This window comes from Cavia porcellus, unplaced genomic scaffold (genome assembly GCF_034190915.1).
Source record: "Cavia porcellus strain 051 isolate PalLab524CR breed Dunkin Hartley unplaced genomic scaffold, mCavPor4.1 scaffold_11, whole genome shotgun sequence".
NCBI classification, from domain to species: Eukaryota; Metazoa; Chordata; class Mammalia; order Rodentia; family Caviidae; genus Cavia; species Cavia porcellus.
In genome coordinates this window covers 64,844,854-64,871,548 of record NW_026947494.1, presented here as the reverse complement: position 1 = coordinate 64,871,548, position 26,695 = coordinate 64,844,854, and the positions used below count along the sequence as shown (strand labels likewise).

The 26,695-nt window shown below is 42.9% G+C and overlaps 1 protein-coding gene across 12 annotated transcripts in view; it reads right to left on the bottom strand.

Moving 5' to 3' along the window:
• Positions 1-26,695, bottom strand: part of Pde8b (phosphodiesterase 8B) — a 252,310-nt gene that overhangs the window by 70,728 nt on the left and 154,887 nt on the right. For 7 of the 12 annotated variants that reach the window (XM_063258386.1, XM_063258387.1, XM_063258377.1 and 4 more), the window contains 4 exons: positions 21,874-22,064; positions 18,574-18,633; positions 16,210-16,267; positions 10,473-10,573 (listed from right to left, as the gene is read on the bottom strand). In XM_063258386.1, coding sequence (XP_063114456.1) covers positions 10,473-10,573; positions 16,210-16,267; positions 18,574-18,633; positions 21,874-22,064 — 410 coding nt within the window. The remainder of the gene's footprint in view (positions 1-10,472; positions 10,574-16,209; positions 16,268-18,573; positions 18,634-21,873; positions 22,065-26,695) is intronic. The other 5 variants (XM_063258379.1, XM_063258384.1, XM_063258380.1 and 2 more) reach the window with 1 other exon arrangement.

Below are 26,695 nucleotides of genomic sequence, written 5' to 3'. Positions count from 1 at the left end.
TGAATCATTACTTACATTAGGGAAACTATTCGGTATTCACACATGCGAGATTGATTTATTTCACTTATGAGTATGGTCTCAAGCTGTGCCCATTTATTGATAAATATCTCAATGTGATCCTTCTTTATAGCTGAATAATACTCCATTGTATAGAAATACCACAACTTTTTTATCCATTCCTCAGTTGATGGGCACTTGGGTTGTTTCCAAGATCTGGCGATTACAAATTGTGCTGCTATAAACATAGGTGCACATATATCACTGTGGTATGATGCTTTCAGTTCTTCTGGGAATATGCCTAGAAGTGGAATAGCTGGAATAAATGGGATTTCCAGTCCCAACTTTTTGAGAAATCTCCAGACAGATCTCCACAAAGGCTGTACCAGTCTACACTCCCACCAGCAGTGCAGGAGAGTTCCTTTTTCCCCACAGCCTCTCCAGCATTTGTTGTCGGTTTTCTTGATCCTGGCCATTCTTTCAGGAGTGAGATGGTATCTCAGTGTGGTTTTAATTTGCATTTCTCTAATGACCAATGATGATGAGCATTTTTCCATGTATTTATTTGCCATTTGCATTTCTTCATCTGAGAATTGCATATTCATCTCAGGTGCCCATTTTTGGATTGGATCTTTGAATTTCGGAGGTCTGAGTTTCTTTAATTCTTTGTATGTTTTAGACAAGAGGCCCTTGTCTGAGAGAGAGTTCACTAAAATCTTTTCCCAGTTTGTGGGTTTTCTTTTCACTATGCTGGAGATTTCTTTTGACATGCAGAAACTTTTTAATAAGAAGTGGTCCCAGTTATTGATTCTGGGAAGTATTTCCCATGCGGTTTGAGTCCTGTTCATGAATTCTTTACCTACTCCTATGTCTCCAAGGTTTCTACCTATTTTGTCTTCCAATAGATTTAGTGTTTCTGTTTTAATATTCAGATCTTTGACCCATTTACATTTTAATTTAGTACATGGTGATAGACATGGGTCTAGCTTTAGTTTTCGGCAAATGGAGAGCCAGTTTTTCCAGCACCATTTATTAAAGAGACTGTCGTTCTTCCAGTGAACCTGCTTGGCTCCTTTATCAAAAATAAGGTGGTTGAGTGTGTTCGTAGTTGTGGTTGTATCTTCTAATCTATTCCACTGATCTTCAGCTCTGTTTTGATTCCAATACCATGTTGATTTTACTACTGTTGCTTTGTAGTATAACTTCAAGTCAGGGATTGTGATGCCTCCTGCTTTGTCTTTGCTGCTTAGAATTGCCTTTGCGATTCTAGGTCTCTTCTGGTTCCAGATGAAATTTAGGAGTGATTTCTCTAGATCTATAAGGTATGTTGATGGTATTTCTATTGGGATTGCATTGAATCTGTATAACAGTTTTGGGAGAATGGCCATTTTCACAATGTTTGTTCTTCCTATCCATGAGCAAGGGATGTCTTCCATTTTCTGAGATCATCTTCAATTTCCTTTTTCAGTGTATTATAATTTTCACTGTATAAGTCTTTCACTTCTTTCGTAAGAGTAATTCCTAAATATTTCATTTTTTTGCTTGCTAATGTGAATAGTCCAGTTTCTCTTATTTCCCTCTCTGTAATTTTGTTGTTCGTGTATAGGAATGCTATTGATTTCTGAGTATTGATTTTGTATCCAGCCACATTACTGAATTTATTTATTGTATCTAAGAGTATTTCAATGGAGTTTAGGGGGTCTTCTATGTAGAGTATCATGTCATCTGCAAACAATGATAATTTAACTTCTTCTTTTCCTATCTTTACCCCTTTTATTTCTCTTTCTTGCCTAATTGCTCTGGCTAGTACTTCCAGTACTATATTAAATAGGAGTGGTGATAAAGGACATCCTTGTCTTGTACCCGATTTTAAAGTAAAGGCTTTCAATTTTTGGCCATTTAGTATGATGCTGGCTGTTGGTTTGTCATAAATGGCCTTTATTATATTGAGGTAAAGACCATTTATTCCAATTTTCTGTAAAGTTCTTATCATGAATAAGTGTTGGACCTTATCGAAGGCTTTTTCTGCATCTATAGAGATGATCATGTGATTCTTATTTTTGGCTTTATTGATATGGTGGATTACATTTATTGATTTGCGTATGTTGAACCATCCTTGCATTCCTGGGATGAATCCCACCTGGTCATGGTGTATAATCTTCTTGATGATTTGCTGGATCCTATTTGCCAATATTTTATTGAGGATTTTTGCATCTGTGTTCATTAGGGAGATCGGTCTATAGTTCTCTTTTATAGTTGGGTCTTTCTCAGGTTTTGGTACTAGAGTAATATTTGCTTCCAGGAATGACTTAGGAAGGATTGCTTCCATTTCAATTTCATTGAATAGTTTGAGGAGTGTCGGCATTAGGTCTTCTTTATATTTCTTGTAGAATTCTGCAGTGAATCCATCTGGGCCTGGGCTCTTCTTGGTGGGCAAGGACCCAATTACATTCTCAATTTCATTAGCAGAGATTGGGTTATTCAACAGTTTTATATCCTCTTGATCTAGCTTTGGTACTTCATATGCTTCTAAGAATCTGTCTATTTCTTCTGTGTTATCAAACTTTTGAGAGTAGAGGTTTTCGAAATAGGTGTTGATGATCCTATGTATTTCTATTGGGTCTGTAGTGATTTCTCCTTTTTCATTTCTTATTGCATGAATTTGAGCTTTTTCTTTCCTTTTTTTAATAAGGTTGGCTAGGGGCTTATCGGTTTTATTTATTCTTTCAAAGAACCAACTCTTTGATTCGTTGATTCTTTGGATTGTTTTCTTAGTCTCTATTGCATTGATTTCTGCTCTGATTCTTATAATTTCCTCTCTTCTTTTGGCTTTGGGCTTGACTTGCTCTTCTTTTTGTAGCTGTTTGAGGTGTAGCATCAAGTTATTTACTTGTATTCGTTCTGTTTTCCTGATGTGGGAACTCAGTGCAATAAATTTTCCTCTCAGAACGGCTTTCATTGCATCCCACAGATTCCGGTAAGTTGTATCTGCATTTCATTTTCTTTTAGGTATTGTTTAATTTCTTCTTTAATTTCTTCTGTGACCCACTGATTACTCAAGAGTGTGTTATTTAGTTTCCATGTGTTTGCGGAATTTTTGCAGTATCCTTTGTCATTAATTTCTAATTTCAGAGCGCTATGATCCGATAATATGCAAGGGATGATTTCAACTCTTTTGCATTTGCTTAAATATGTTCTGTGAGCTAATATATGGTCTATTTTAGAAAATGATCCATGTACTGCTGAGAAGAATGTGTATTCTGATGTTGTTGGGTGGAACATTCTGTATATGTCTATCAAACCCATTTGTTCACAGGTGTGATTCAGTTCTGTTATTTCTTTGCTCATTTTCTGTCTGGTTGATCTGTCCCTTGGTGTCAGTGGTGTATTAAGGTCTCCTGTTACAATTGTGTTACTGATAATTTGAGTTTTCATTTCTGTTAATAATTGTTTTATATAACTGGGTGCTCTGGAGTTTGGTGCGTATATATTTAAGATAGTTATCTCTTCCTCTTGGAGTTTTCCCTTTACGAGTATGTAGTGACCTTCTTTGTCCTTTATGGTCATTGTTGGTTTAAAGTTCATGTTGTCTGCAAACAGAATGGCTACTCCTGCCTTTTTTTGGATTCCTGCTGCATGAAGAATTGTTTTCCATCCTTTGACTTTCAGTCTGTGAGTATCTTTCTGGGTTAGATGGGTTTCCTGTAAACAGCATATGGTTGGATTTTGTTTCTTGATCCATTCTGCTAGTCTGTTTCTTTTGATTGGTGCATTGAGACCATTTACATTAATGGTTATTACTGTTAAATGCTGGTTAATTGTAGGAATGTTATCTCTCTGCTGTTGCATCTTTATCTTTCGGTTCTGTTTAATTATTTGCTTTGCTTAGTGGTTTTTTCCTTTGTGTATCTAAACTGTCTTTCAATATTTTTTGCAGGGTTGGTTTGGTGTTCATGAAGTTCTTCAGCTGTTCTTTGTCATGGAAGTATCGTATTGCACCATCTATTTTGACTGATAGTTTTGCAGGATATATCAGTCTTGGTTGGAAATCATTTTGCTTTAGGATCTGGAATACTTCACTCCATGCTCTTCTTGACTTTATCGTTTGTGCTGAGAAGTCTGCTGTGATTCTGATAGGTTTTCCTTTATAAGTGATCTGTCTTTTCTCTCTGACAGCTTTTAATAATCTATTCTTGTGTTGGATTTCTGGGATGGTGACTATTATATGTCTGGGTGTAGTTTTATTTTGGTTATGACTGTTTGGAGTTCTATATGCTTCACTGATCCTGATGTCAGTTTCTGATCTCATGCTTGGGAAATTTTCAGCTATTACTTCTCTAAATATCCTCCTGACATCCTTCATGTTGTCTCCCTCTCTTTCATTAATCCCTATCATTCTTATGTTATTCTTCTTTGCATCGTCTTGCAGTTGTTGAATTGTTGTTTCCTGGTTCCTTGTTATTTTCAAAAGATCTTTCCTTTCCTGTTCACTAGCTGCAATCCTGTCTTCAAGGTCTGAAATTCTATCTTCACTTTCATTAAGGCGGTTTTTACAACTTTCAGTGGAGTTTTTTATTTCCTGTATATCTCTGTGCATCTGCATTACGTATTCTGTTTGTTTCTTATATTGCTCGTCTAGGGATTCTATCTTTTTGTTTAGTTCCTCCAATTTTTTATCTGTGTTTTCTTTAGATATATTTAGAATCTCTTTCATTTCTTTTATCATTTCTTCTTTTATCTGGGAGATTATTTCGAGTTTGAATTTCTTTAAAGCTTCCTGGATTTGCTTGTCAATTTCAGTGGCTATTGTGTCCGATATATGAGGTGGATGGGATATATTTTCTTCTATATACATCGCTCCTAGGGTTTCTTGAGATGGGCTGGAGGTTTGAGGTTGTAATTTGGTCTTTCGTTTTGTCATTTTCCTATATTTCTGTGTTTCAAGTGTTACTTGAAAGCTTCCTCAGGATCTGTTGAAAATCCCCTTCTATGTTTGGAGCTACTGGGACTCTGGCGCCGTGCTACTCCAAGCCATTAGGCCTACAGAACCAGTGGCCCTCCTCTGCCTGCTCAGAACTCTGCAGTTCCAGACAAGCTGGGCCTCAGGGACACTGTGTGCCCACCTGCCCCTTGGAAGCTCCACAGTTCTTCAATCGCAGCCGGATTAGGGTACTCACCACAGGCCACAGTGCTTCAGGAACCTGTGGACCCTCCCTGGTTGCAGAGATATCCACAGTCCTCCAGACACGCAGAGAGGCCAGTGAGGGCACCCCAGATCTGCCCAGCTCCTCCTCTGCAGACCTGTGGCCAGCCGCGGCAGCTAAACAGGCTGGGCTAGGCTGGTAGTGTGGGCCAGCCCACCTATTGGGAGCTCAGCAGGTCTCCAAATGAAGCCGGGAATGGGGAGGCTGATGTGGAAGCCTTAAACCCACCTCTCTCCTTCACTGCACCTGGAAGCCTGAGGGAACTCCAGCAGTCTGGGCGCAGAAATCCAGAGTCCTCCAGACACGCAGAGAGGCCAGTGAGGGCACCCCAGATCTGCCCAGCTCCTCCTCTGCAGACCTATGGCCAGGCGCGACTGCTAAACAGGCTGGGCTAGGCTGGTTGTGTGGGCCAGCCCACCTATCGGGAGCTCAGCAGGTCTCCAAATGAAGCCTGGAATGGGGAGGCTGATGTGGAAGCCTCAAACCCACCTCTCGCCTTCACTGCACCTGGAAGCCTGAGGGAACTCCAGCAGTCTGGGCGCAGAAATCCAGAGTCCTCCAGACACGCAGAGAGGCCAGTGAGGGCACCCCAGATCTGCCCAGCTCCTCCTCTGCAGACCTGTGGCCAGGCGCGGCAGCTAAATAGGCTGGGCTAGGCTGGTAGTGTGGGCCAGCCCACCTATTGGGAGCTCAGCAGGTCTCCAAATGAAGCCGGGAATGGGGAGGCTGATGTGGAAGCCTTAAACCCACCTCTCTCCTTCATTGCACCTGGAAGCCTGAGGGAACTCCAGCAGTCTGGGCGCAGAAATCCAGAGTCTGGCTCACATTTCTACAGCTGCAAAGATAAGACAGCAGTCTGGCAGGAAGTAAAACCAGTCCCCAGGCTATGGGCAAGCAAGGCAGTGAACAGGACCAGTGTCACTGGACTGACATCCCTTAGCAGATGAAATCACTTCCTTATTTCAGTTGCCCACCTAATCAGGACAATACACTGTCCAAATACCACTGCTGCTCTTGTAAACATGGTTGTTAAAGTAAGCAGAGAGAGAGAGAGAGAGAGAGAGAGAGAGAGAGAGAGAGAAAGAGAGGATACTAAGGCTGTACCCAACACGTGATGACCCTACATCCCAAGAAGCAGCGAAGGCCCAGCATAGCACAGCGCTCCCCAGGTCCCTGCTCAGCAGTCTTAAGGCAACCTCGGCCTTTGGAAGTTCACTGTGGAGAAGCGCACCCTTGTGTGGGCTAATCTATCAACTTCGAGAGCTAGATAATGAAATTCTCATTTCACATTTTATCAAATGAGAAATTCCTCCCTTGCTGAAGAATCTCCTCTAAGGTACCTGTATGTCTCAACTAATTGTGTAAGCAGATACTCTGGGTGACTATCATTTTGTGAATTCAAGAGACAGCCTTAATACGAGGTCTCACATCCTGCAGAGCCAATCTATTAAACATTTACTTTATGATTATCTACAAAGCATAAACTCTTCACCAGGTATCAGGCCCAACAGGACACCAGCTATCCTCACACAGCTGATTCAGAAGGGTGCTGGCGGGAGCAGCACATTCTTTTCTTCCTGCCCCCACTGTGACAAACATGACAAGACAACAATGTTTATTTGAGCTTTCAACCTCTTTGGGCTGATGGCTCTATTTAAATAAATCTGCAGCAAAATAGGGTAATCAATTTGAGTCATGTTCCTGGAGTTTGAGAACTTAATTGCCTTTATTAATTATTCATCCTCTTCAAGCAGGAAAGCCTTTATTAATTTTCTGTTCTTGGGAACCATATAACTACATCTCAAATGTCTTTACTTTTTACCCTTCAGGTGAAGAAGTTGGAAAAGAAACACGAAGGAAACAAAGGTGCCCTAAGTGTGGAAACCCAGAAAGCATGGCAGTATATAGTCACACACTCCCCAATGAAACCACCTAGAACAAGGTTCATCTGGGCACTCGAATCCCAGCATTGCACTAAGGCTGTCATCATTACAGTAGCTTAAAGGGAGAAGATTCTGACCACAAGTTCCCTTGAGGAGGGGCTCAGGATGAGTGTGTGTGCAGGGTGGACAATGGGTCTGCTGCTCATTTGTGGCGAAGATGCAGAAGAGGTAACACCAGGCAGTGACTGTTCCACTCTGCCCACAATGCTTGTCACGCAGACTTCCCTCAAGATAGAGCTCTCTTCAGTCATCATCTGCCAGTACTGAGACATCAGCTGTCCCACAGAGTACAGAGCTTCATCCACCAAAAATTTCAGTTCTTTCTAAAATTGAGAACTGCTTCTGTCTTAAGTTTTGAAACAAAGTAAACAGTTGTTTGGATGTAACTGCTAGACTAGGTAATGAGGCAAAGAATAGCTCAAACTGAAAGAGTATAAACCGGTAAACTGAAATGCCTGATAAATGCTAAGCCATTATCTTTATTTTAGAATAGATATTTTTATGATAAAGAGGCATAAGAACTTTAAAAAACATAAAGGGCCATCATTTAACTCGGGTTATCCCAGACACCTCATTTCCTGAATTCTGTTCAGCACAATCATTTGTCAAGAGAACACAGGAATGGGATTTAGGTCTTACATCTCTAAAAAGTTATTCTATATTAAAAAAAAATCTCGGGGCTGGGGATTTAGCTCAGCAGCATAAGCACCTGCCTTGCAAGCAGGCAGTTGTGAGTTCGATCCCTGGTACCGATAAAAAAGAAAAAGACAAAAAAAAAAAAATCTCAGAATTAGATACATCTTTTGTTTGATCAGATCAGACTTTTCTTTTTCTTTCCTTGGTTAAATAAATATGGTCACAAACATGAAGTCCAGGACAGAAGTGGCCACCTTCAACATTCGACATCCTCCTGCAGGACAGATTGTGTCCTTGCAGAATTACAGTCATGCTACATATTTAGCTGCAGTTGGGGGCGGAATTGTAGGGGAAAGCATTACATAATTTGACTATAATTATTCTGGCATTGTGTAATAAGGAGTTCATTTCCCAGTCTGTAGCAAACGACAGTCACTTGCCTGCCTGGGGTACGGTGGATGCTCTAAATGTCCTTGAATACCCTGAAAAGCTGGACGTGCGTAGGGTCTGGGCTACTGTCTGGGCTTGGGTCCCCTTCGGCTGGGCCCGAATCTGGTAGGACTGGGGAGCTTCAAGGCAGTGAGAGATCCTTAGGGACTTACAGAGCCCTTCACCTTGGGACCATCTAGGTGCTCTGAGTCTAAGCAGTTTTCATCAGCACAATCACCTGAAGCTTCTTTCTTATGCCCTGTGTTGGGTACAATGTTCATTTCCAACTTCCAGGCCCAACTGTACCTGCTCACCATGCACAGAATGTCCCAAGGCATGGTCAGGGACCCTCCTGGCATCTACCACAGCCCATCACATCGAATGCTGCCTGTCATGGTTTATGTCTGTGTCCCCCAGGCCTCATGAGTTTGCATTGTGCATTTGTGATTGGTTCATTGTCTAGTGCTTGGATTGATGGTGTCAATGCTACACCCACATAGGGGTGGAGCCAGGATGTGATGTAATGGCAGGAAGAAGGTGTCTTGCTCTTTGCTGGTTCGAGCTTGCTATTTGCAGCTGCCATGAACGGCGGCCCAGCCATGCCCACCTGTCTTGGAGCCAACTGAGCGTGGACTGAAACCTCCAAAAATTGTAAGAAATAAACCTTTCCTTTCCCAACTTTGGGCTTCAGGTATTTTGTCTCAGTGACGAGCATAAAGTAACTAAGACACTGCCTAAGAAAGTAGCAGTGCTTATTTAAAATGAAACAAGGAACCTGCCTGTTAAACCAATAAAATATTGGTCTGTTCCTTTCTTCCTATAAATATTAAGAGTTAAAGAATTAAGCCACACTCTAAGCTTTTTTTGTGGTACTTATAAAAACATCTAAAATAAAATTATATTTTTACCTTAAATTAAAACCAGTAGACATTCAGAAATAAGAACAATTAATGCACATTATTAAAATGCATAAATTACTGAGTAAAGATAATGTAGTTTTCTAGAAAAATTCTATGAAGTTTTCAGATGGTAATAAACATACAGACTAAAAAGGAATGGATTTAACTTAAACAGTCACGACAGCTTTGGTGCCTTTGCTCATCAAAGGCCTTTCTGAATTCCCACCAGTTTGAGACTCTTTTTCATCTAAGAAAAGTATATGTTCTAACACTTTGCCTTTTAAAGCTCTCTATTTACCAAAAAGCAACTTCCTGGGAAAACCTGATTTTGTAGTCTTTTGCCAGCCCATTTTGCTTCCCAAAAACAAAACAGAATTAGGTTCATCTCTGGAAGCAAAACAAGTACTCAAACTGAGAAGTATGATTATTAAAAGGGCTGGGCATGTGGCTCAGTGGTGTAACACTCGCTTGCCTATGTGAGGCCCTGCATTCAACCTCCAGCACTGCACCAAGGATGTCATCACTACAGGAAGATCTCACTTATCTTCTATTGGGCATAGAGCTTCAGGAACCTCTCCACTAGCCAGAACAGAAGCCATGTAGGGACTTGCTGCAGGCTGCCAGGCAGCACTGGGGCCCGGCCCTCCCAGGGATCAAGAGTAGAGAAGAAGCTCCTCTTGGCCCTGCTCTCTGGCTTCAGGAGGGAGAGTTGGAAAGATCAGGGTTCTGAGAGCAAGCCAGAGCAGGATTGAGCCAAAGTAGGGAGAGGCTAGCACCCTGACAGTGAGACAGAATCTGGAAACAGGATCTGCCCTGCTGCCTTGGGACTTCCTCAGACACTAAGGATCCCGCTGGGGCTGAGCCAGTGGGAAGCCTGCTCTTGAAGTGCAACACACCTGTGAAGAAGCCTCACATTCGTTCCTCAAAGATACTTCATGCATGTACAGGCCACAGACTCCATGAAAATGCTACTGGGCTACACAGCAATTCTGAGAATCAGTATAATAAAGATACCCACCAGTGCCCCAATAATGATCCAAGTGGATGTTTATAAACGTTCAAAGAAGAAGTAGAAAACAGTCCTCAAAAAATATTTTTAATCCTGATCTTCTTATGTAAAACCAAAGAGGCCTTTTCCTGGGTTATGATTCCATAACTGCTGTAAATAGTGGAAATACTGTCAAAAGCAAAAATGTTTCCAAATTATTACATTACACCAAGGGGTTTAGCCACCGCTGTTGACCAGTTGCCATTACCTGTTCAACAGCTTTGAAATCCCTGGACTTCAGCTATAAAACTGTGAACATCAGCATGCTGACAAGTAAGATTTTATGAAGAACTATTAACCTCATGTACCAACTTACTTTGCTACATACCGTAATTTGAACTGTGAGCGAACCTCCCCATGTTCTATTTGAATAAGCTCATTATAGCAAGCAATTATGCTGCTATTCTCCATAAATCTCTGAAAAGAAAGCAGAGATAATACATAAGACATTTCCAATTATTTCTTAGAGAGTCAAATAGAGAAACTTAACAATTGTTCCTACCCTAGGTACCTGTTACATAAGACATCTGTTAGGTAGAGTGAGATGAAAAGGAAAAGCTGTCCAGGAGTCTGAAATGCTTGTTTAAATGTATGAGCAGATATACTTACACTCGGCTCCCTTTATAGTAAACATCCCTTCCAGTATAGTACAGGAAAATAAGCATGAGGTCACAGAATAGATCTCCAAACATGCTAATTACTAAAACAGGTTTGTTCATATTGTACTAATTAAAATTATCAAACCCCAATAGTGAACACATGCAGCTCACACCACACCACTAGGCATTTCTGAGGGGAGAGGATATTCTTTCTTAATCTTCGGAGTGCCTGACACAGAGCGCATAGAAAAGCCAGTGAGCTCAAAGAAAAGACAAATGACCCAATGAAAATTTGGGCAAAAGACCCGAGCAGACAGTTCTCTGAAGCACATATACAAAGCACAAGGAAAGATGCTCGAAATCCTGAGTCATTAGAGAAATGAAAATTGTAGCACACACAGTGGGTCACTTCACACCCACTAGGATGAACATAGTATTTAAAAAAGAAAAAAAGAAAAGTAGTGTCAGTGAGAATGTAAAGAATTAAAACCTTGTACATTGCTGGTGGGGATGTAAAGTGATTTTGTCACTGTGGAAAATGGTTTGAGAGTTCCTCAAAAAACTGAGCAAAATTACCAAATAAGTGAGCAATTCTACTCCTAGGTAAATATCTAAAGGAATTGAAAATAGATATTCAAATGAATACTTATACAAACAGGTCCACAGCAGCATTATTCACAACAGTCACAAAAAGAAGAAGCTGCAAACATACACAAAGTTTAGAAGCAGCCCAATATCCATCAAGAGATGAATAAACTGTGGTAGACACACACAATGGAATATTACTCAGCCATAAACAGTAATGAAATACTAATACACACTACACCATGCATGAACATCAAAAAAAAAATAAAAAAGATAAAATGTCACATTTTGCATGATTTAATTTACATGAAATATCTAGGATAGGCCAATCTCTAGAGACAGAATGCAGACCGGTGGTTACCAGGGGATAGAGGAGTAAAGGGAGAAGTTCTGGGGATAACTGCTTAAAGGGAACTAAGATCTTTACCTGGAGTTGATAAAAATGTTTTTAAAATTAGGTAGAGGTACTGGCTGCATGCACCCACTCCTACCAGGCATACACCACAGAAGCACAACAGCCCGTGGAGAAGGAGAGCCTTTCATACGACAATGCCAAAGTAGCCTTTTACTGCTGTGGTTCACTTTCATACACAAGCACACCAAAAATGCATACATGCTTCAGCAGCTTGCCACACTAATACATGTCTGGAGACAACATTAACAATATTAACTCATATTAATCTTATGTTGTCTCAATAAATTTAGTATTAAAATATTTATACAAGCTTTTCTTCTCCTCATGTGTACATTTTTGATGGACTCTGTATACACCAAAACACTAGGTGTAGGAAAGACAAGAAATTAAGCACTTGTCTTGTACACACACATCAGTATCTACTAAGAAATGAAATGAGAACACATGGTAAGTAAAAAATAGCAAGAAAACAGTTTTAAGGATAATTCTACTTGAGAATGAGGAAAATGCCTCCCATTTTAACTTATAAAAAATATTGACCATGCAAAACTTTCTGCGGAGATTTTTTTTTTCTTTTTCTTTTCTTTTTTTTTTTTTTATCGGTACCAGAGATCGAACTCACAACCGCCTGCTTGCAAGGCAGGTGCTTATGCCACTGAGCTAAATCCTCAGCCCCCATGCAAAACTTTCTAAGCATATGGCTAGCAAGCTATTAAGTAAAAACAGCAACTAGAATTCCAAAGTATTGCAAACTCCTCCATCACCTCTCTGCCTCTTCAACAGCTAGGCAGGTAGAGGGGGAGGACACAGAGCCTGCCTGAAAGACATTTCTTAGACGACCTTCAACAAGTTGACCAGAGAAAGACTCAGTCTCTCCCTCCTTCCCATTTTACACACACACACACACACACACACACGGGCACGAGGGAGAATAGCTTCTCCCTGGTGAATACCTTCAAAGCCCCCTAATTTCACTTGAGCCTCTCATTTCCCAGTTATGGAAGTGGGAAGGACTAAGGAAAGAGACGAAGCCACGTATACCAGGGCAACATATTTTTTTTTTATTTACAAAGCAAAGTTAAACATGGATAAGCTCAGCTCGAACTTTGAGATGGGTGAAAACTGTCTCTGCCTGCAATGGAGCTCCAAGGGCTGTGAGCTGGCATTTTGGAGAAATATTTTTTTAAATTCTGTAATAAAGTGGTGATGGAAGAGTACCAGAAATTGAACCCAGGACCTCTGCACTAAGTTACATCCCTGGCCATCTTTTATTTTTTATTTTGAGACAGGGTCTCATGAAATCACTAAGTTGCACAGCCTAGACTCAAACTTGCAATCCTCCTGCCTCAATCTCCACTATGGTAGGATTACAAGCATGCGCCACCATGCCTAGCTGATAAAGTAAGCTTTGAAAAACTTAGATGAACAGAGTTCAACTACAGGAGCTCCCAGAGGAATCAGTATGCTAAGGGGCAACACTGCTAATGTTGAGGATGGGGAGGTCTCCTCTGATTCCCAAAATTCCTTGACCTCAGGAGCCCATGGAATATCAGAGTTCTGGGAAAACCAGCGTTGCTTTGAACAGTTTGGGAAATACTAATGTAACAGACCCAACAGAGTTTGGAATTAATGTGCAGTTGCATATTTGACATAAATGTGAGCTCCACTTTGAATTGGTTCCCTCCTCTGCAAAAACAGAGAAAATAGCAAATCCCTTATATGTCGAGGAGGATTAAATAAATCACTTGGCCCTGGCCTGACAAATAATAAACTGTGGCTCATCATTTCCTACTCCCTAGGAGGCCTCAGCAGCGGAACTGTGTCCTACAGCTGGGCCTAGACATGAGCTGCACACAGCTGGAGCTTCAGAAATACTTTCTGAGATGAATGAACATCAGTTCAAACAGGAAACAGAACCCAAAGGTGTCTCTACCAGGATGCTGGTGCTAGAGGGCTCTGTTGGGACTGAGCACTGACAGTCATCACACATGCAGGGCTCCAAAGGTGTCCCAAGTGGCAGGTGGGAATATCTGATAGCATAATCTGTCCCTGACCCCCTGCTGATGGATCACAGGCAGAAGGGCTGGTGAATCAGCTTGCAACACTGGGCTGAGTGTCAGACTCATTCAGGAAGGGGAGCAACCTCCAACAGGCAAGAAGAGGCAGCATATTTGGAAGCTGGGTTAAGAGTTGCCAAACATAACATTTTTTCTAGAAACAAACAGCAACTTGGAGATTGTCTCAGCAGCTCCTAAACCACCGTAACTCAAGGAAAGCTGCTGCAAGCTCCTGGTGTGTCCCTTGGAAAGAGCCCCAGTGACCGGGGCTCCTGGCCCAGTTGATGAGTGGCCTCCATCAGTTTGAACCCAGAATTCAAGGTGGTTCCACTAAGGGCTCATTCACCATGGCCACCTGCAAAACTTGGTGACATGGCCAGACCTGGGGAGAAAAAGCCTTCTAGAGCAGCTGTTACAAAATGTGGAAAGAGGAAACAGCGATTGTCTGCCCCAAGCTTTTCTGTGAGCAGATGGGCAATCTCAGGCCTGCAGTCAAGATGTGATTGCCCCAAATGACACCAACTCCAAACCACTGGAGGAAGAGTCACTGAGCTAAAAGCAGAATTCTTAGAGGCTCCGCTACAGAGCATGAGGCTCTTTCTCTGCTATCCCCCAAGCAAGAAGGCAAATAACATCCTCATGCTCGGATGGTCCTGGCGTAGGCCAGACAAGCTCAGTGTTGGGAGCAGTGGCGTGGGGTGATTCATGAATCCTAGGAATACTTTTAGGATTATTTCTCAGCAAATGAACAAGGGAAATAAGTCTCAGCCAGCACATAGCTTCACTGCTGCTTGCCCTCTGGAAGTTCTCCATCACGACTCCGACTCCGAGGTGCTTGCCTGCACATCCTCCCTGCCCTGCATGGGACAGCTGTCAGAGCCACTGCCAGGCACTGCAGGATAAGGGGGTGGGCAGCCACAGAAAAGCACCAGGAGGGGCTGGGACCTCCCCAACCAGATTCTTTCCCCTCTATTTTACATGGGGAGTCACTGAACTGTCTCAATGCCCTCCTGCAACACTGATGCCCCCGCTGAAGTTCACCAAAGCACATACCCACTGCTCCACAAAGGCTCCACAAAGCTGGCCTCTCTGTGGTCTACAACCAAGAGTGAAGTGTTTTTAAGTGCAGGATAAAGCGCTTAAAACACCTAAAGCACCCAAAGGAAGTCCCAGGATACACAGGCACAGGCTGTATTCTGTTTTAAAGGGACACATTGTAACTATGTGTTTGACTCAGTATTGGTACCAAAAGACCTCAGCATATAGAGTAAGCCTAATTACTTACTATGCTAGCAAATCTATTTGAAGTAGTCAATCTCAATATTAAAACTAACTACCAGCATTATTCAAAAAGTTTCACCCAAAGAATTTCTCTTTCCCTTAAACCAGGAATTCACAACACAATACTGGTCATTTATTTCAGTTTAGAGTATCAGCAAAACTTGCCTGGGCTAATATGGATCACTATCCACTTTTTACCCAATAGGAAACCTTTTATATTTTTAATAGAAGTAATAAATATGCTTGCTATGAAAAATTTTGAGCATACAAAGGTCCGCCATAACTCCTCTATAAGAATTTTTTCACTTAGTATTATGAAATATACTCTCTTTGTCTTTTTGAAACAGGGTCTTGCTGTCCAGTTTAGGCTGCTCTTGGGCTCACTTTGTAGCCCTTGCTGATCTAACTTAACAGCGATTTCCATGCCTCAGCCTAATTCAGCAATACTTATATAAAATTTATGCTTCAATTATCCTTTTCTATTCCTCCTTCTCTTCTCCCTTTATTTTAAATCAACTTCATCATCTCATTTCCATGTTCATAACCACAATTTTGTGTCTAATCAAACTTTTACCTTGAGATGCCTGGTTAGTCAGTTTGTGAATTAGTTTCCTTTGGAATAATCAGCTTTCATCTCCAAGCTGAATATCCGTGTTTTTCATGTAGCTGTCAAAGGACTTTCTTTGGCTGATGCTGATGATATAAACCAGGAGATCCTGGACACTGTAGCCAGCCTGCCTGGCCCCAGGGTATAAGCACTTGCTGAGTCCAGGTCACCAGAGCGCTAAGTACCATTGTGGTGAATTCATTTCTTGTAGCCATGTACACCTATTGACCCTGATTAACCACACTGATTTTCATGAGCTTACTTTGGGACTACAGGACTTTTGTTTGCTATAGTAAGATGTATTTTTACATCATTCCATGTCTATTGCTAAAGACATGAAATAGTAAGAGAAAAAAAAAACTTAGCCATTCCACAAAAGCTCAGTGACTTACTGACCCTGCAGACTCAGAGTTCAATTCCCTTACCCGTTCTCACACTGCTCACTTTGCTGTGCGGGGAGACCCGGGTAAAGCAGCTACCTGTGAGAAGTGCTGTTCACCACTACCTACCCGGTTGAAGCCTGCATGGAGAAGAGGAAGGACGGAGGCCTCTTCATGGTCTTCAGATCTGCAGCAAAGCACAAAACATCATCACTTAGCAGATACAAACCAGGATTCCTCACGCTGAGACACAGCATTAGCTCTGAGAGCAGCTTCCTAATTAGCACCTGCTCACAGCATGCCCTTGCCTTCAGGTGCACGGACACCTCTGTCTTCCAGCTGCAAATGGAACACAAATAATGGCGGACACCCCAGCATGTGCCTGAAGGTGACATTGCCACATATAAGCGACTGCCTGTTTTACCCCTGTACAGCCCTCTGGGTGTGGAGCACATATGTGGGAGAATCTGCATCCTGAAACTGCAGTCCCCAGACCTCCTGGAAGGACCACTCCCATCTCAGGGCCCAGGGGGCTCTAACTCTCCATGTGAGGAAGCCATCTGTCAGCAGTGGCTGCCAGACTCCATGTCCAAATAGGAAACAAGTGTCAGCAGGGATACAAGTTAGAAGGGAGGGAAACAAAAACTGACCACCGTAACTCATTTATGAGATGGTGTCCCACACAGAGCCTACAGTTGGGTCCTGAGTACAAGATAAAGGGTGGGAGCCATCTTGTCATGAGGGCTTCCCACAACTGGGCTGTCACCTCTGAGAGAGAAATGTATCCCTAGACAGCCAGCAAGCAGCACGGGGTGCACACCCTGAAAATCAAGAAGGAAAAGTGGAATAAAAGGGCCAGGTGAAAATGCCAATAGAAAGCAGGAAGAGAAGCTGGGTGTGGTGGCACATGCCTGTGATCCCAGCTACCTGGGAGGCTGAGAGGAGGGAATCACAAGTTTGAGTCCAGCCTGGAACAGATAACCAGGGAGGGAAGGAGAAAGGGAGGGAGGAAAGGCAGACAGGAAGTGAAACCCTAGCACTTACTTATGCTATTGCCCATAGCTGATCCTGCCCTCCAAGGAAATTCTGTCTTCCTTATTTCCTCTTTCCCTCAGGAACTCAACTGACACGTAAGAAGGGGTAGAAAAAGGCTCCCAAGGTGTGAATGATGTTCTATTTTTAAGCTAGATGGCACTGACACAGACATTCATTTGATTATTACTGTCCTTTGATAATAGAAAGCAGAAAAATAGATGAAAATCATAAACAAGCCACAGTAAGCCATTACTTGTCAAGGACTAGGAATCATTTGTGCTCTGTGAAGGAAAAAGTGTTTCACTGCAGAGCCCAAAGAACAGGCCAGGTTTGGGGCCCAGCACAGTTCTGGCACCCATGTCCAAGGCTCTTGGACACCGTTGGGATCTCAGGGTGGGCAGGAGATAAGGGCAAGAAACAGGGCTGACAGAGGCTGACTTCTTACTTTGGTTCTACCAACTTCCTCCCCTTCCAATTTTGTCGCCCACCAGGACAATTATGGCGGCCTAATCCTTCACCTTCTTTGGACCACAGTCCCTGGTAGGTATCAATTAAAGGGGTTCAAGGGCAGCATGTCAGAGCAGGACTTTACAGTCACACTTTCCTGCAGGCTGATACTGCTTGAAAACAGGGTGTTCAGCTTTCCCCTGGACCAGCTTGCTGGGGAGCCCTAAACTTTCTCTACAGAGTTGCTAGTTATTAGTTCCTCTGATGCAGACATTGTGTCAAACACCACATAAAGCCAAGTCATGAAGCTCTTACCCTTTCTGTAGCTAAGGACAGCCATGAACTGACTAGGACTATTATTACCTGTAAAGCTTGTAACCATGGTAGCTGGCACAAACAACTATCTTCTCCTGCTGTCCCCCTTATTTGAATGGCCAGCTATTCCAGACTGGACACCCAGGCAGCTCTGCCTCACATCTGCTGGCTTCGTTGTGCCTAGAGCCTAGCTGCTCTTCTTTGCTGTCCAGTATCAACATGACCCATACTGTCCTACTCTAGCCACACAAGAGCCCCCCACACCCACTCTATAGTCCTTCTGTCTGGTGCAGCTAATGTCTCCTCATTTCTGTGCTACAGTTTGTTTCTTCTTAAATAAAACTTGAGCACCTTTCCCATCTCTTTACTTCACAGAAAAAAGATAAGCTGGAACAATATTCTCTCCAGGCTTCCCCCTTGGCATTGGTAGCCATTTCCAGCATATAACGATGGTGAGTAAACTTTATTTTTTCTGAGGTACATGGGAATACACTAACTACAATTACGTAAGATAGTAAGAAAAACCTAAATATTTCTAGAAACTTGTGAAACAAACAAAAAACCCAAAACACAATTTAAAACTGGCATTTTATGGCCCACACATGCCCACTACACAGCTAGTTCAAAACCTGGATGGTACAAAACAAATGTTTTAGTATGAACAGCGTTGGCTCCCACCAGGCTGGAGGTACTTACGCTGGTGACACCACTGCGAGGATCACTGTGTGCTCTGAGGGGTTTGTGGCCCGGATTGACCTGCAAAGACAAAGTTCCAAGCCAAACAAGGTGACCTGTGCTGCTTTAAACAAATAGAACTTCTGCTCTTTGAAAGGGCCCCCAACCAGATCTCCCTCTGGAGAAAATGTCTTAGAACACATAAAAGATGACCAAAAAAAGATGCCTTAGTGGATAAGAACAATCTCTTCATTTTTTAAAGTATGTTAACTCTCAGGTAATTATCTAACAAGTCACATGGCCAATTGTCTACTTCAAAAAACAGCAAACTCCATTTATATTTTACATTTTTTGATTGAACTTCTGAAAAAATCAGCTTTATGATTCCATAGTTACAAGTCTGTACCTGGGGGAGCTAATTGGGTTTGACCTTTTTCCTTTTAAAATCATAGTTGAGAATAATAATAATAATGTACAATAAATAATAAATTTACACCTGGCAGATACACACATGAAGGTTACAGCCTACTGTGGATGCCCCCAATTTGCAGTTGTTCTGTTGTTTATGCTTCAGTACTTACAGCAACCTGGTCATCATTTGGAGCTGAGAGAGGTTGTAATATGGTAACTGTCATCATGGTATTTGCTGAAACAAGCCCACCTGTGCATAGTTGATTCCCTAGGAATGTAACAGGATCAAAATGCAGAAGGATTCAGAATTTGAAGTCTGTGCATCTTCTTAGCAGATGTGCTGTGCTGCAGCTCAGAGTCTGGACTTTTCTGGTCAGAGGATCATGACTTAGAGATCTTTTTATAATGACTCATACATAGTGCAAAGCACCATGCTTTTTTTGACCTGTTCCCTTGATCTGAATTCTGTGTATCCTGTTTCCTCAAGAAAAAAAAAAACCATCATTGCTAAAGCCAACACTACATGTGAGTCATTTGTGCAACCATGTGTACTTGTGTCTCCTTGGCTGTGGGTATCTCTGCTCCTTTCCACGTTAATGGGTTTGCATTATGCATGCACCACCACCGCCACCGCCAGAGCAGCTCCTACTGCTTCAGCCTCTTCAATTCCCAAATCCCTCAGCCTTTATCAAAACATGCATCTTCCTCTGTCCTGATACTTCAGGGCCCATTCTGTGAGTGCAGCAGGGCAGGACCCGGCCCTCTGTGAACAATCAGCTGCCACAGCCTTGTTGGAAAGCAGTCTCCCTCTAGGGGCAAAGGTATTGGACGAGCTCTTCACAGAGCAGCCTGAGCTCACAGAGGGCCAGGTCAGCACCTCCAGGGCTGCACAGTAACTCTCCATTCAGCCACTGTGCAGAACAGGTCCTGGCAAGCCGAAGTTTCACATGTCTTATCCTTAGGAGCTTATCAGATGCCTAGCAGAAGGACCAACACACATAAAATGAGAGACGCATTCTGGTTTCAAGGAAAACACTGTAACCTCGTCACCTTCCCTGGCTTCTCCCCACCCAGGGAAGCCATGTGGGCACTGCCAGGGTGGCGCTCAGGGCTTGGCTTAGACAAGAGGCTGAAATACATGATGTACATGGCTGGGTCAGAGCACGTCCTCTCTTGGCTTCCACCTTCAGGGTTTCTTCCGATTGCCAGCTCTTCTCTCTCAGCACTTCAAAGGAGCTTGTATGATAAGAGAGATCTGGACCTCATCCTGGGGGAGACTACTAAAGCAGACCTGGCAGGTCCAGGATGAGCAGGCCGGGATGCTGCAGTCCAGGCATGTTTGCCTGGTCAAGGCCAAGGCCCAGACTGGCTCCAAGTCAGGGACCCAGGGTCACAGACAGGAAGGAATGCCTGTCTGCCAGGAGCAAGTCCCTACCAGTCTCCTTAGGGAATGTTTGCTGATGAACATTCAGGAATCCAGCATACTTGACATAAGTGGTGAAGGTCAACAAATGCTCATCAGGTATGGATACCTGGCTCCTGAACCACACGGCTTGGCCGCCCCATTGTTTACCCAATCAGACACAGCACACTGGTTAAGACCATAGAAGAATGTAAACCTTAGTTACTAAATGAGGCCTTGGCTTGAGTTAAAAGATTTCTTCCTGTTCAATGAAAGCATATTTTAAATCATTCTACGTATGTCTAAGCACTGTTGTATTTCTACTACAAAACTATGACAGAAAAACAAATGAAGGTCAGGAAAAAGTGAATATAGTACTTAAATATAAAGGGCCTGCTTCTATTCTAAGACTTTTTTCTAGAAAAATAATATATTTACTACTAAAATAACATCCAAATATTTTATATGTATACACACTATATTAAAGAGGAAAGTATTTCTATGTAGAAAAGGTAAGATTTGCCCAGGGATTTAGCTCAGTGGCATAAGTGTCTGTCTGGCAAGCATGAGGTCATGCGGTCGTGAGTTCGAGCCCTGGGACCAAAAGAAAAAAAGGCAGTGCAAAGTAAGGTAAGATTTCAAACCATTAAAAGTGGTTACTTAAGAAAATCTCCTTTGAGAAAATAGAATCATCAGTGCGTAGCAAGGTACTGCTTGCAATAAGAAACTTCTCTTAACCCATTAATTTCTTGTCTGGACCAAAGGTTCTAAGAAGCCATTTCTCACCTTTCTTCGCACTTGCTAGTATTCATGAAAATTCCAGCTCCAAATGTATCTGAACTCTGTCCTGGCCTAGCATTTCATTAGTGACCTCTTCCTGTCTATCTGCACAGCAGCCCACCCCTGCTGAAAGGCTCAGTGCACCCAAACCACCTCCTGTGATTGTGCATTTTTATATGAACAGGCATGTGCTTGCTCTCCAGAGCGCGGCATGTGAGCGTGGAGACTGAACCCTCGGACACCCTTTACTGCCGCAGGGTGGCCCCCTTCCCACTGTTTCTGGGACGCTCACTTCAGGATCAGCCCATCTGTGCCAGGCATGGAAAATTTTATATTTCACACATTTCTGATGTTCATTTGGGGACAGAATAATGAAGTTTAAAATATCTCCTTTATAGCCAAACTAAATCTGTGTAATGAGAACTGTGTGAATTCTGGTATTTTTTTAATGAGCAATCCTTGTGGTAGGAAGCGGAGTAACCTAAAGTTTTTAGGGGGGGGGGCCAGCTCAGACCTTAGAATTCAGTACAACCTAAATGTAGAAACACAGAAAGATAAGACAAGTGCATAGGCATGGGTGACAGCTTTCAACACAGGACCCTGGGTATTCTGCTCAAGGAGGCTAACATAGGGTACAGCAATATTTGGGATGGGACTAAAGACTTCTAGAAACGAAGCCCATTTTGAACTGCTCAGGGACCATAAACATTGTAGAGGGAGCAAGGTACCTGCACACTGCTTCTGCATTGAAGTTTCGAGTCTGTCTGTGATCGATCACAATAATTTCATGATGCTTATCTAGAAAGCACTCGAGGGCTGATTCTGGAGTCCGAGCAATGTTGCATCTGTAGCCAGCTCTGTCGCAGGCCCACCAGAAGCCATCACTCTGACTATCTTCCTTTGCAAAGATCAGCAATACCTGAAACAGAGAACAGAGCAACTTGGCAGATGTCACAGTCCCCAGGGAGTACATCACAAAGAGGTCTAGGATACTCGGGATAGACGTGCTCTGAGCCGTGGACTGGGTACACACCTGTAACTCTAGCACTCTTGGAGGCAGGAGGAGCACAAGTCTTAGCCCAGGCTGGGCAATTTAGCAACTTAGTGAGACTTTGTCTCAAGAAATAAAAGAAGGGCTGGGGATGTAGCTCAATGTGAAGGCCCTGAGCTAAATCCCTAGTACCACAAGACTTTGCCTGGAAGCCACCTGGTTCGACTGGTTGTAGGGGCATTAAACAAGTTATTCCACCTCTGTGGCCTACGTCTTGGTTGTGAGATGTGATCAGAACAACAACCCAAGTGGCATGTAAGAATTGAATGATTAGACACAGGTGCTCAGTCGGACTAGTGGGAAATGCCATTTGCTGCAACCTCAAGTATCGCTTCAAGTATTTTTAATTCCCTAATTAGCTTTATTTTCAAACAAAATGAGTTACAAAATTAACAGCATAGTGAATGTAGGTAGAATGATGACTTGCACATGCATTTATTCAGTTCCAGTGCAAATAGCATTTGCCTCCAAGTCTGAGACTCTCTCCAAACACAGTTCTCAAATACCTATGAAGTCACAGGAACACAAGGAAATTCAAAACCTCAAAAGTTCCTTCAAACACTCAAACCTTGCCAAAGTATGAAAAAAATGATGACACAGAGTAAAGCCAGCAGTAGTAAAACGGGGAAACTTCACCTCTGTTTGCTCACTAAAAAGCTCCCATGGAACAGAAGGAAGCAGTGCGTACAGTTCCCCTCAGCATCCCAATTCTGTGCCAGCCAGAAGGCCAGCAGCAGCCTCGTCACCATCTAACCCTACTCCCACACTGGGGAACTGAGCTTCAGGAGAGCACAGACTTGCGGCCTTGCTCCTGGCAGCCACTCCACTCCCACACCAGCCCCGGCCTGGCCCTTGGGAGCTGCTCAGTAAATATTTGATGACAGATTTAACTATTTATAGGATTTTCTGAGAAATATAAGAAAGTTTATTATTTTTGCTTGTTTGTTTTTGAAACAAGGATGTTGGCGAACAAAATAAAGTCTCCTTGACCATCGTGGTAGAGGGACAAAGGAGACTCTGTGGAGTGTTAGAAATGACAAGTGCTACAAGAAACGCAGCACAGCTGAGCCATGGACCAGGCAGAGCTGAGTGGGTGCGGGCAGAGGCGTGGAGGTACTGGGGAAGGGGTGGATGGCTAATGGAGAAGCCTTCCAGGGAGAGCTCTAGAGGCCCCAGAGGCCAAGACTGTGTCGATCCACGGACACAAGGGGCCAGGGAAGGGGTCAAGTCCACAGCCAAGGACCACATCACAGTTAGACAAAAATCCTTACAACGATGAACTTAGATTTATGCTGCTTTCTCTTTGTGTTTCTGAGGTGTTGACAACTGGGCCTTGCTGGCAGCCTCTCCAGAGTCACCAATCCTAGAGCCACAACACTGCTCTGCTAGGCACTCTGCTTTTCTGTGCAGACCAATCTAGAACCCACACCTGAACCCATCTCCCAGGATTCTTGGGGGCCCTCCCCTTGCCCTGATCACACAGGGCCAGGTACCAGACAATCTGGAACAACCTCTATCACCCAGACAGCCTGAAACACCCCAACTGGCCAACTCTGAGCCTGTTTGCCCACCGTGCCCCACGGACACTGCAGTGCAGCCTTGTCCTTGTCCTCCTCCTGCCCCTCGGCCCCGCTGACCTCACTGCATAGTGGGGCATTTACCCTCCTCTTGGGCAGTTTTTCCAATGGCAACTGTCCCAAGCTGTTGGCCTTACTATCCCTGAATAATAACAAAGTCTACATTTTAAAATAGGACTATCTACAATATGAAGACATTCACCAGAGAATTTCTTAGGGTATTATTTAAAATTCTTTTCATTTATAAAACAATGATTTAGAGAAACTGCTTTTGAATTATTCAACTCCCAAGCAAAGTGAAAATCAATGGGGGGGGGGATTTACATTTCAGAGTAAAATGCCACGGCAGTCAGACTGCCTCTGTTAATGTTTGCCCTGGCTCAGAACAATCACACCTTCTTTAGAAAGTGGGGATAGGACCCAACCAGCCAAGATCAGATTCTTTGTCTCCATCTCCTACATGATAACTGACTTAATGATTTTGTTTCTGGGAATTTAGGATTCGAGCAGAGGGACCCAAAGGTTGAGGATTAGGACCCATGGCCCATTAACAGTAGAGATATTAATGGAAGAATCTTAAATTTCCACTGTCAGGGTGTTCAGAGGTGATCTACTGCCAACATTCTCAAGCTATGGCCTTGTCTTGGACTCTTTCTTGGATCTGAAAAGAAGTACTTTCTATTTCTTATCCTTTAACTTACATTTTTCCATAAAGCAGCTGTCACTTGCCACCAAAACTCAAAACCCATAAAAACTTAAGCCATACAGTCTTTCTTCGACTTTAACATTTTACTTATCAGTATTTAGAGTTCCACTGTTAGACTCGGCCATTCATTAATATTTACAAACCATTCACTAAGGCAAATCTCATAAAATGATTTTACAAACCACATTTCCAAAACCTCATGATTGAAGGTATACAGCTGAATTTGATTCATAAAAAGAAAAAGTAAACAGACCCCTATCCTATTCTTGCTCCAAATAAATTGCTCAACATTCATTCAAAAATATTTACTGATGACATACTATGCAGCAGGTTAAGTGCTGGGACTAAAAAGAGGACAGAGACAGCCAGGGCCAGAGGCCAGTTTCCATCCTTCAGACCACAGCAGAGAGTCAGGGAAACATTAGTGATGCACTATATGTGGTGCATCACCCCACAGAGCAGGGACAGGAATCCAGACACAAGCAGAAGGAGGCAGTTTGTCTGCAGCAATCCGTCCTCACTTAAGACAATAATCCAGCAAAAGAGTACAAGACAATAACAGATCTGGGCAGAAGTCTGAAACAATAAGGCAACATTTTTCTTCTGGAATAGACCTTGGCCAACTTGGGTTCTGTCCAGGGTCAGACACAACTGCTGACAGTTTCCCTTTGCACGCTAGAACCAGCCAGAAAAAACCAACCAAGCGCAGCATTATCTATAAACACAGGTAAAATTATGACTGTTCTGTGACCTTGTAAGATTTCTGTCAAATCATCGCAAGCTCTTTTACTGCCATTCATGTAATGAGAAATGAAAATAAAATATAAAACAAGCATTTATGCAGCACCCTTTAAAACATTCTCAAAACTGAGATGTCATTCTTTTCCAGAAGGTTATCTATCAAGGGTACCTTGAACAGTGCTTGCCACAATCTCCCAACCACATAAGTTGGAACAGGAAGGAGGCATCCTTTCTACAGCTTGGTGAACTGCCATTCCCTTCCACTTGGATCTGCTTTTGGCCTCTCATCTTCTTTCCTCCACAGCCATCACCCTGAGCTCCTTTAATGGATGTGACATGTTTTGTTGGCCTCACTTCCTCTGGGACACTTTCATCTTTCTCACCACAGCGTCCTCTTCAAGACAACGAACCTAACTTTCACTGGCTCCATGACCTGAGTCTCAAAGGCAGCCATGTGAGTCTTCCCACAGCCAGCTGGGTCTCCTCTTACTTTGTGGAATGTTTGGTGCACATTCACTTAAGGCATCATCTCTTTTCATTCCTGGGTTGCACTGTGGGCTCCGTTGAATCAATCCCTCTCTCGATGATCTATCCTGGCACAAAGTCATGTGGTGGTTTATCACTAGGAGACACAAAGCAACACAACTACACACTTTGCTGCCAGAACTTAAGCTAAACAATGAATGGTCAGGGACCAGCTGAAGAGCCTTTGAAAAGGGTAGCATGGAAGGTCACTAATCACATCGCGTATCTGTTGCTTATATAGTGATCTATTAGAGTGAGCAGCAAAATAATTGTATTCTACAAAATTATTCACAGTTAATACACAAAATAACTGCAATCTGAAACACATTTGGTGTGGCTTGGTATTGTCTATTTCATGAAATTTGTGCATATTGGACCAGTGCAAAAGTACCACACTGCTTCTTTCCTTTTTTTTTTTTAATCGGTACCAGGGATTGAACTCACAACCGCCTACTTGCAAGGCAGGCGATTATGCCGCTGAGCTAAATCCCTAGCCCCCACACTGCTTTTCAAGTGTAACTATAAAGATCTCAAACCACCAGGCAGAGCCTCTCTTTCTATTTTTTTAAAAAAAGCCTCACTTACACCCTCCAGGAACCACAAAGTTTAATTCATCTTTTATTATAAGCTAGAATGAGTCTAAGGGCTGACACAGGCTGGGTGAGAATGAGAAGTACGGGCCCACATGCAAAAGCAGTGCCATACTCAGAGGCTGTAACTCTCATGTATCATCAGAGAGCCACCCAACCTCCACTCTGCAGGCAATGACAATGACTCCTGGCCAAAGCAGTGGCAGGGCCCGCATCTCCCCATTCCTCCTCCAGCGGTCTTTCCCAGCTCTGGCCCATGTCATCTTGTTCTGCTGGAAATTCTTGCAACCATTTCTTTTATAAATTTTACCAAGAAAAAGATGAGAACTATCTTTTGAGGATAACAATAATCTGCCTTGA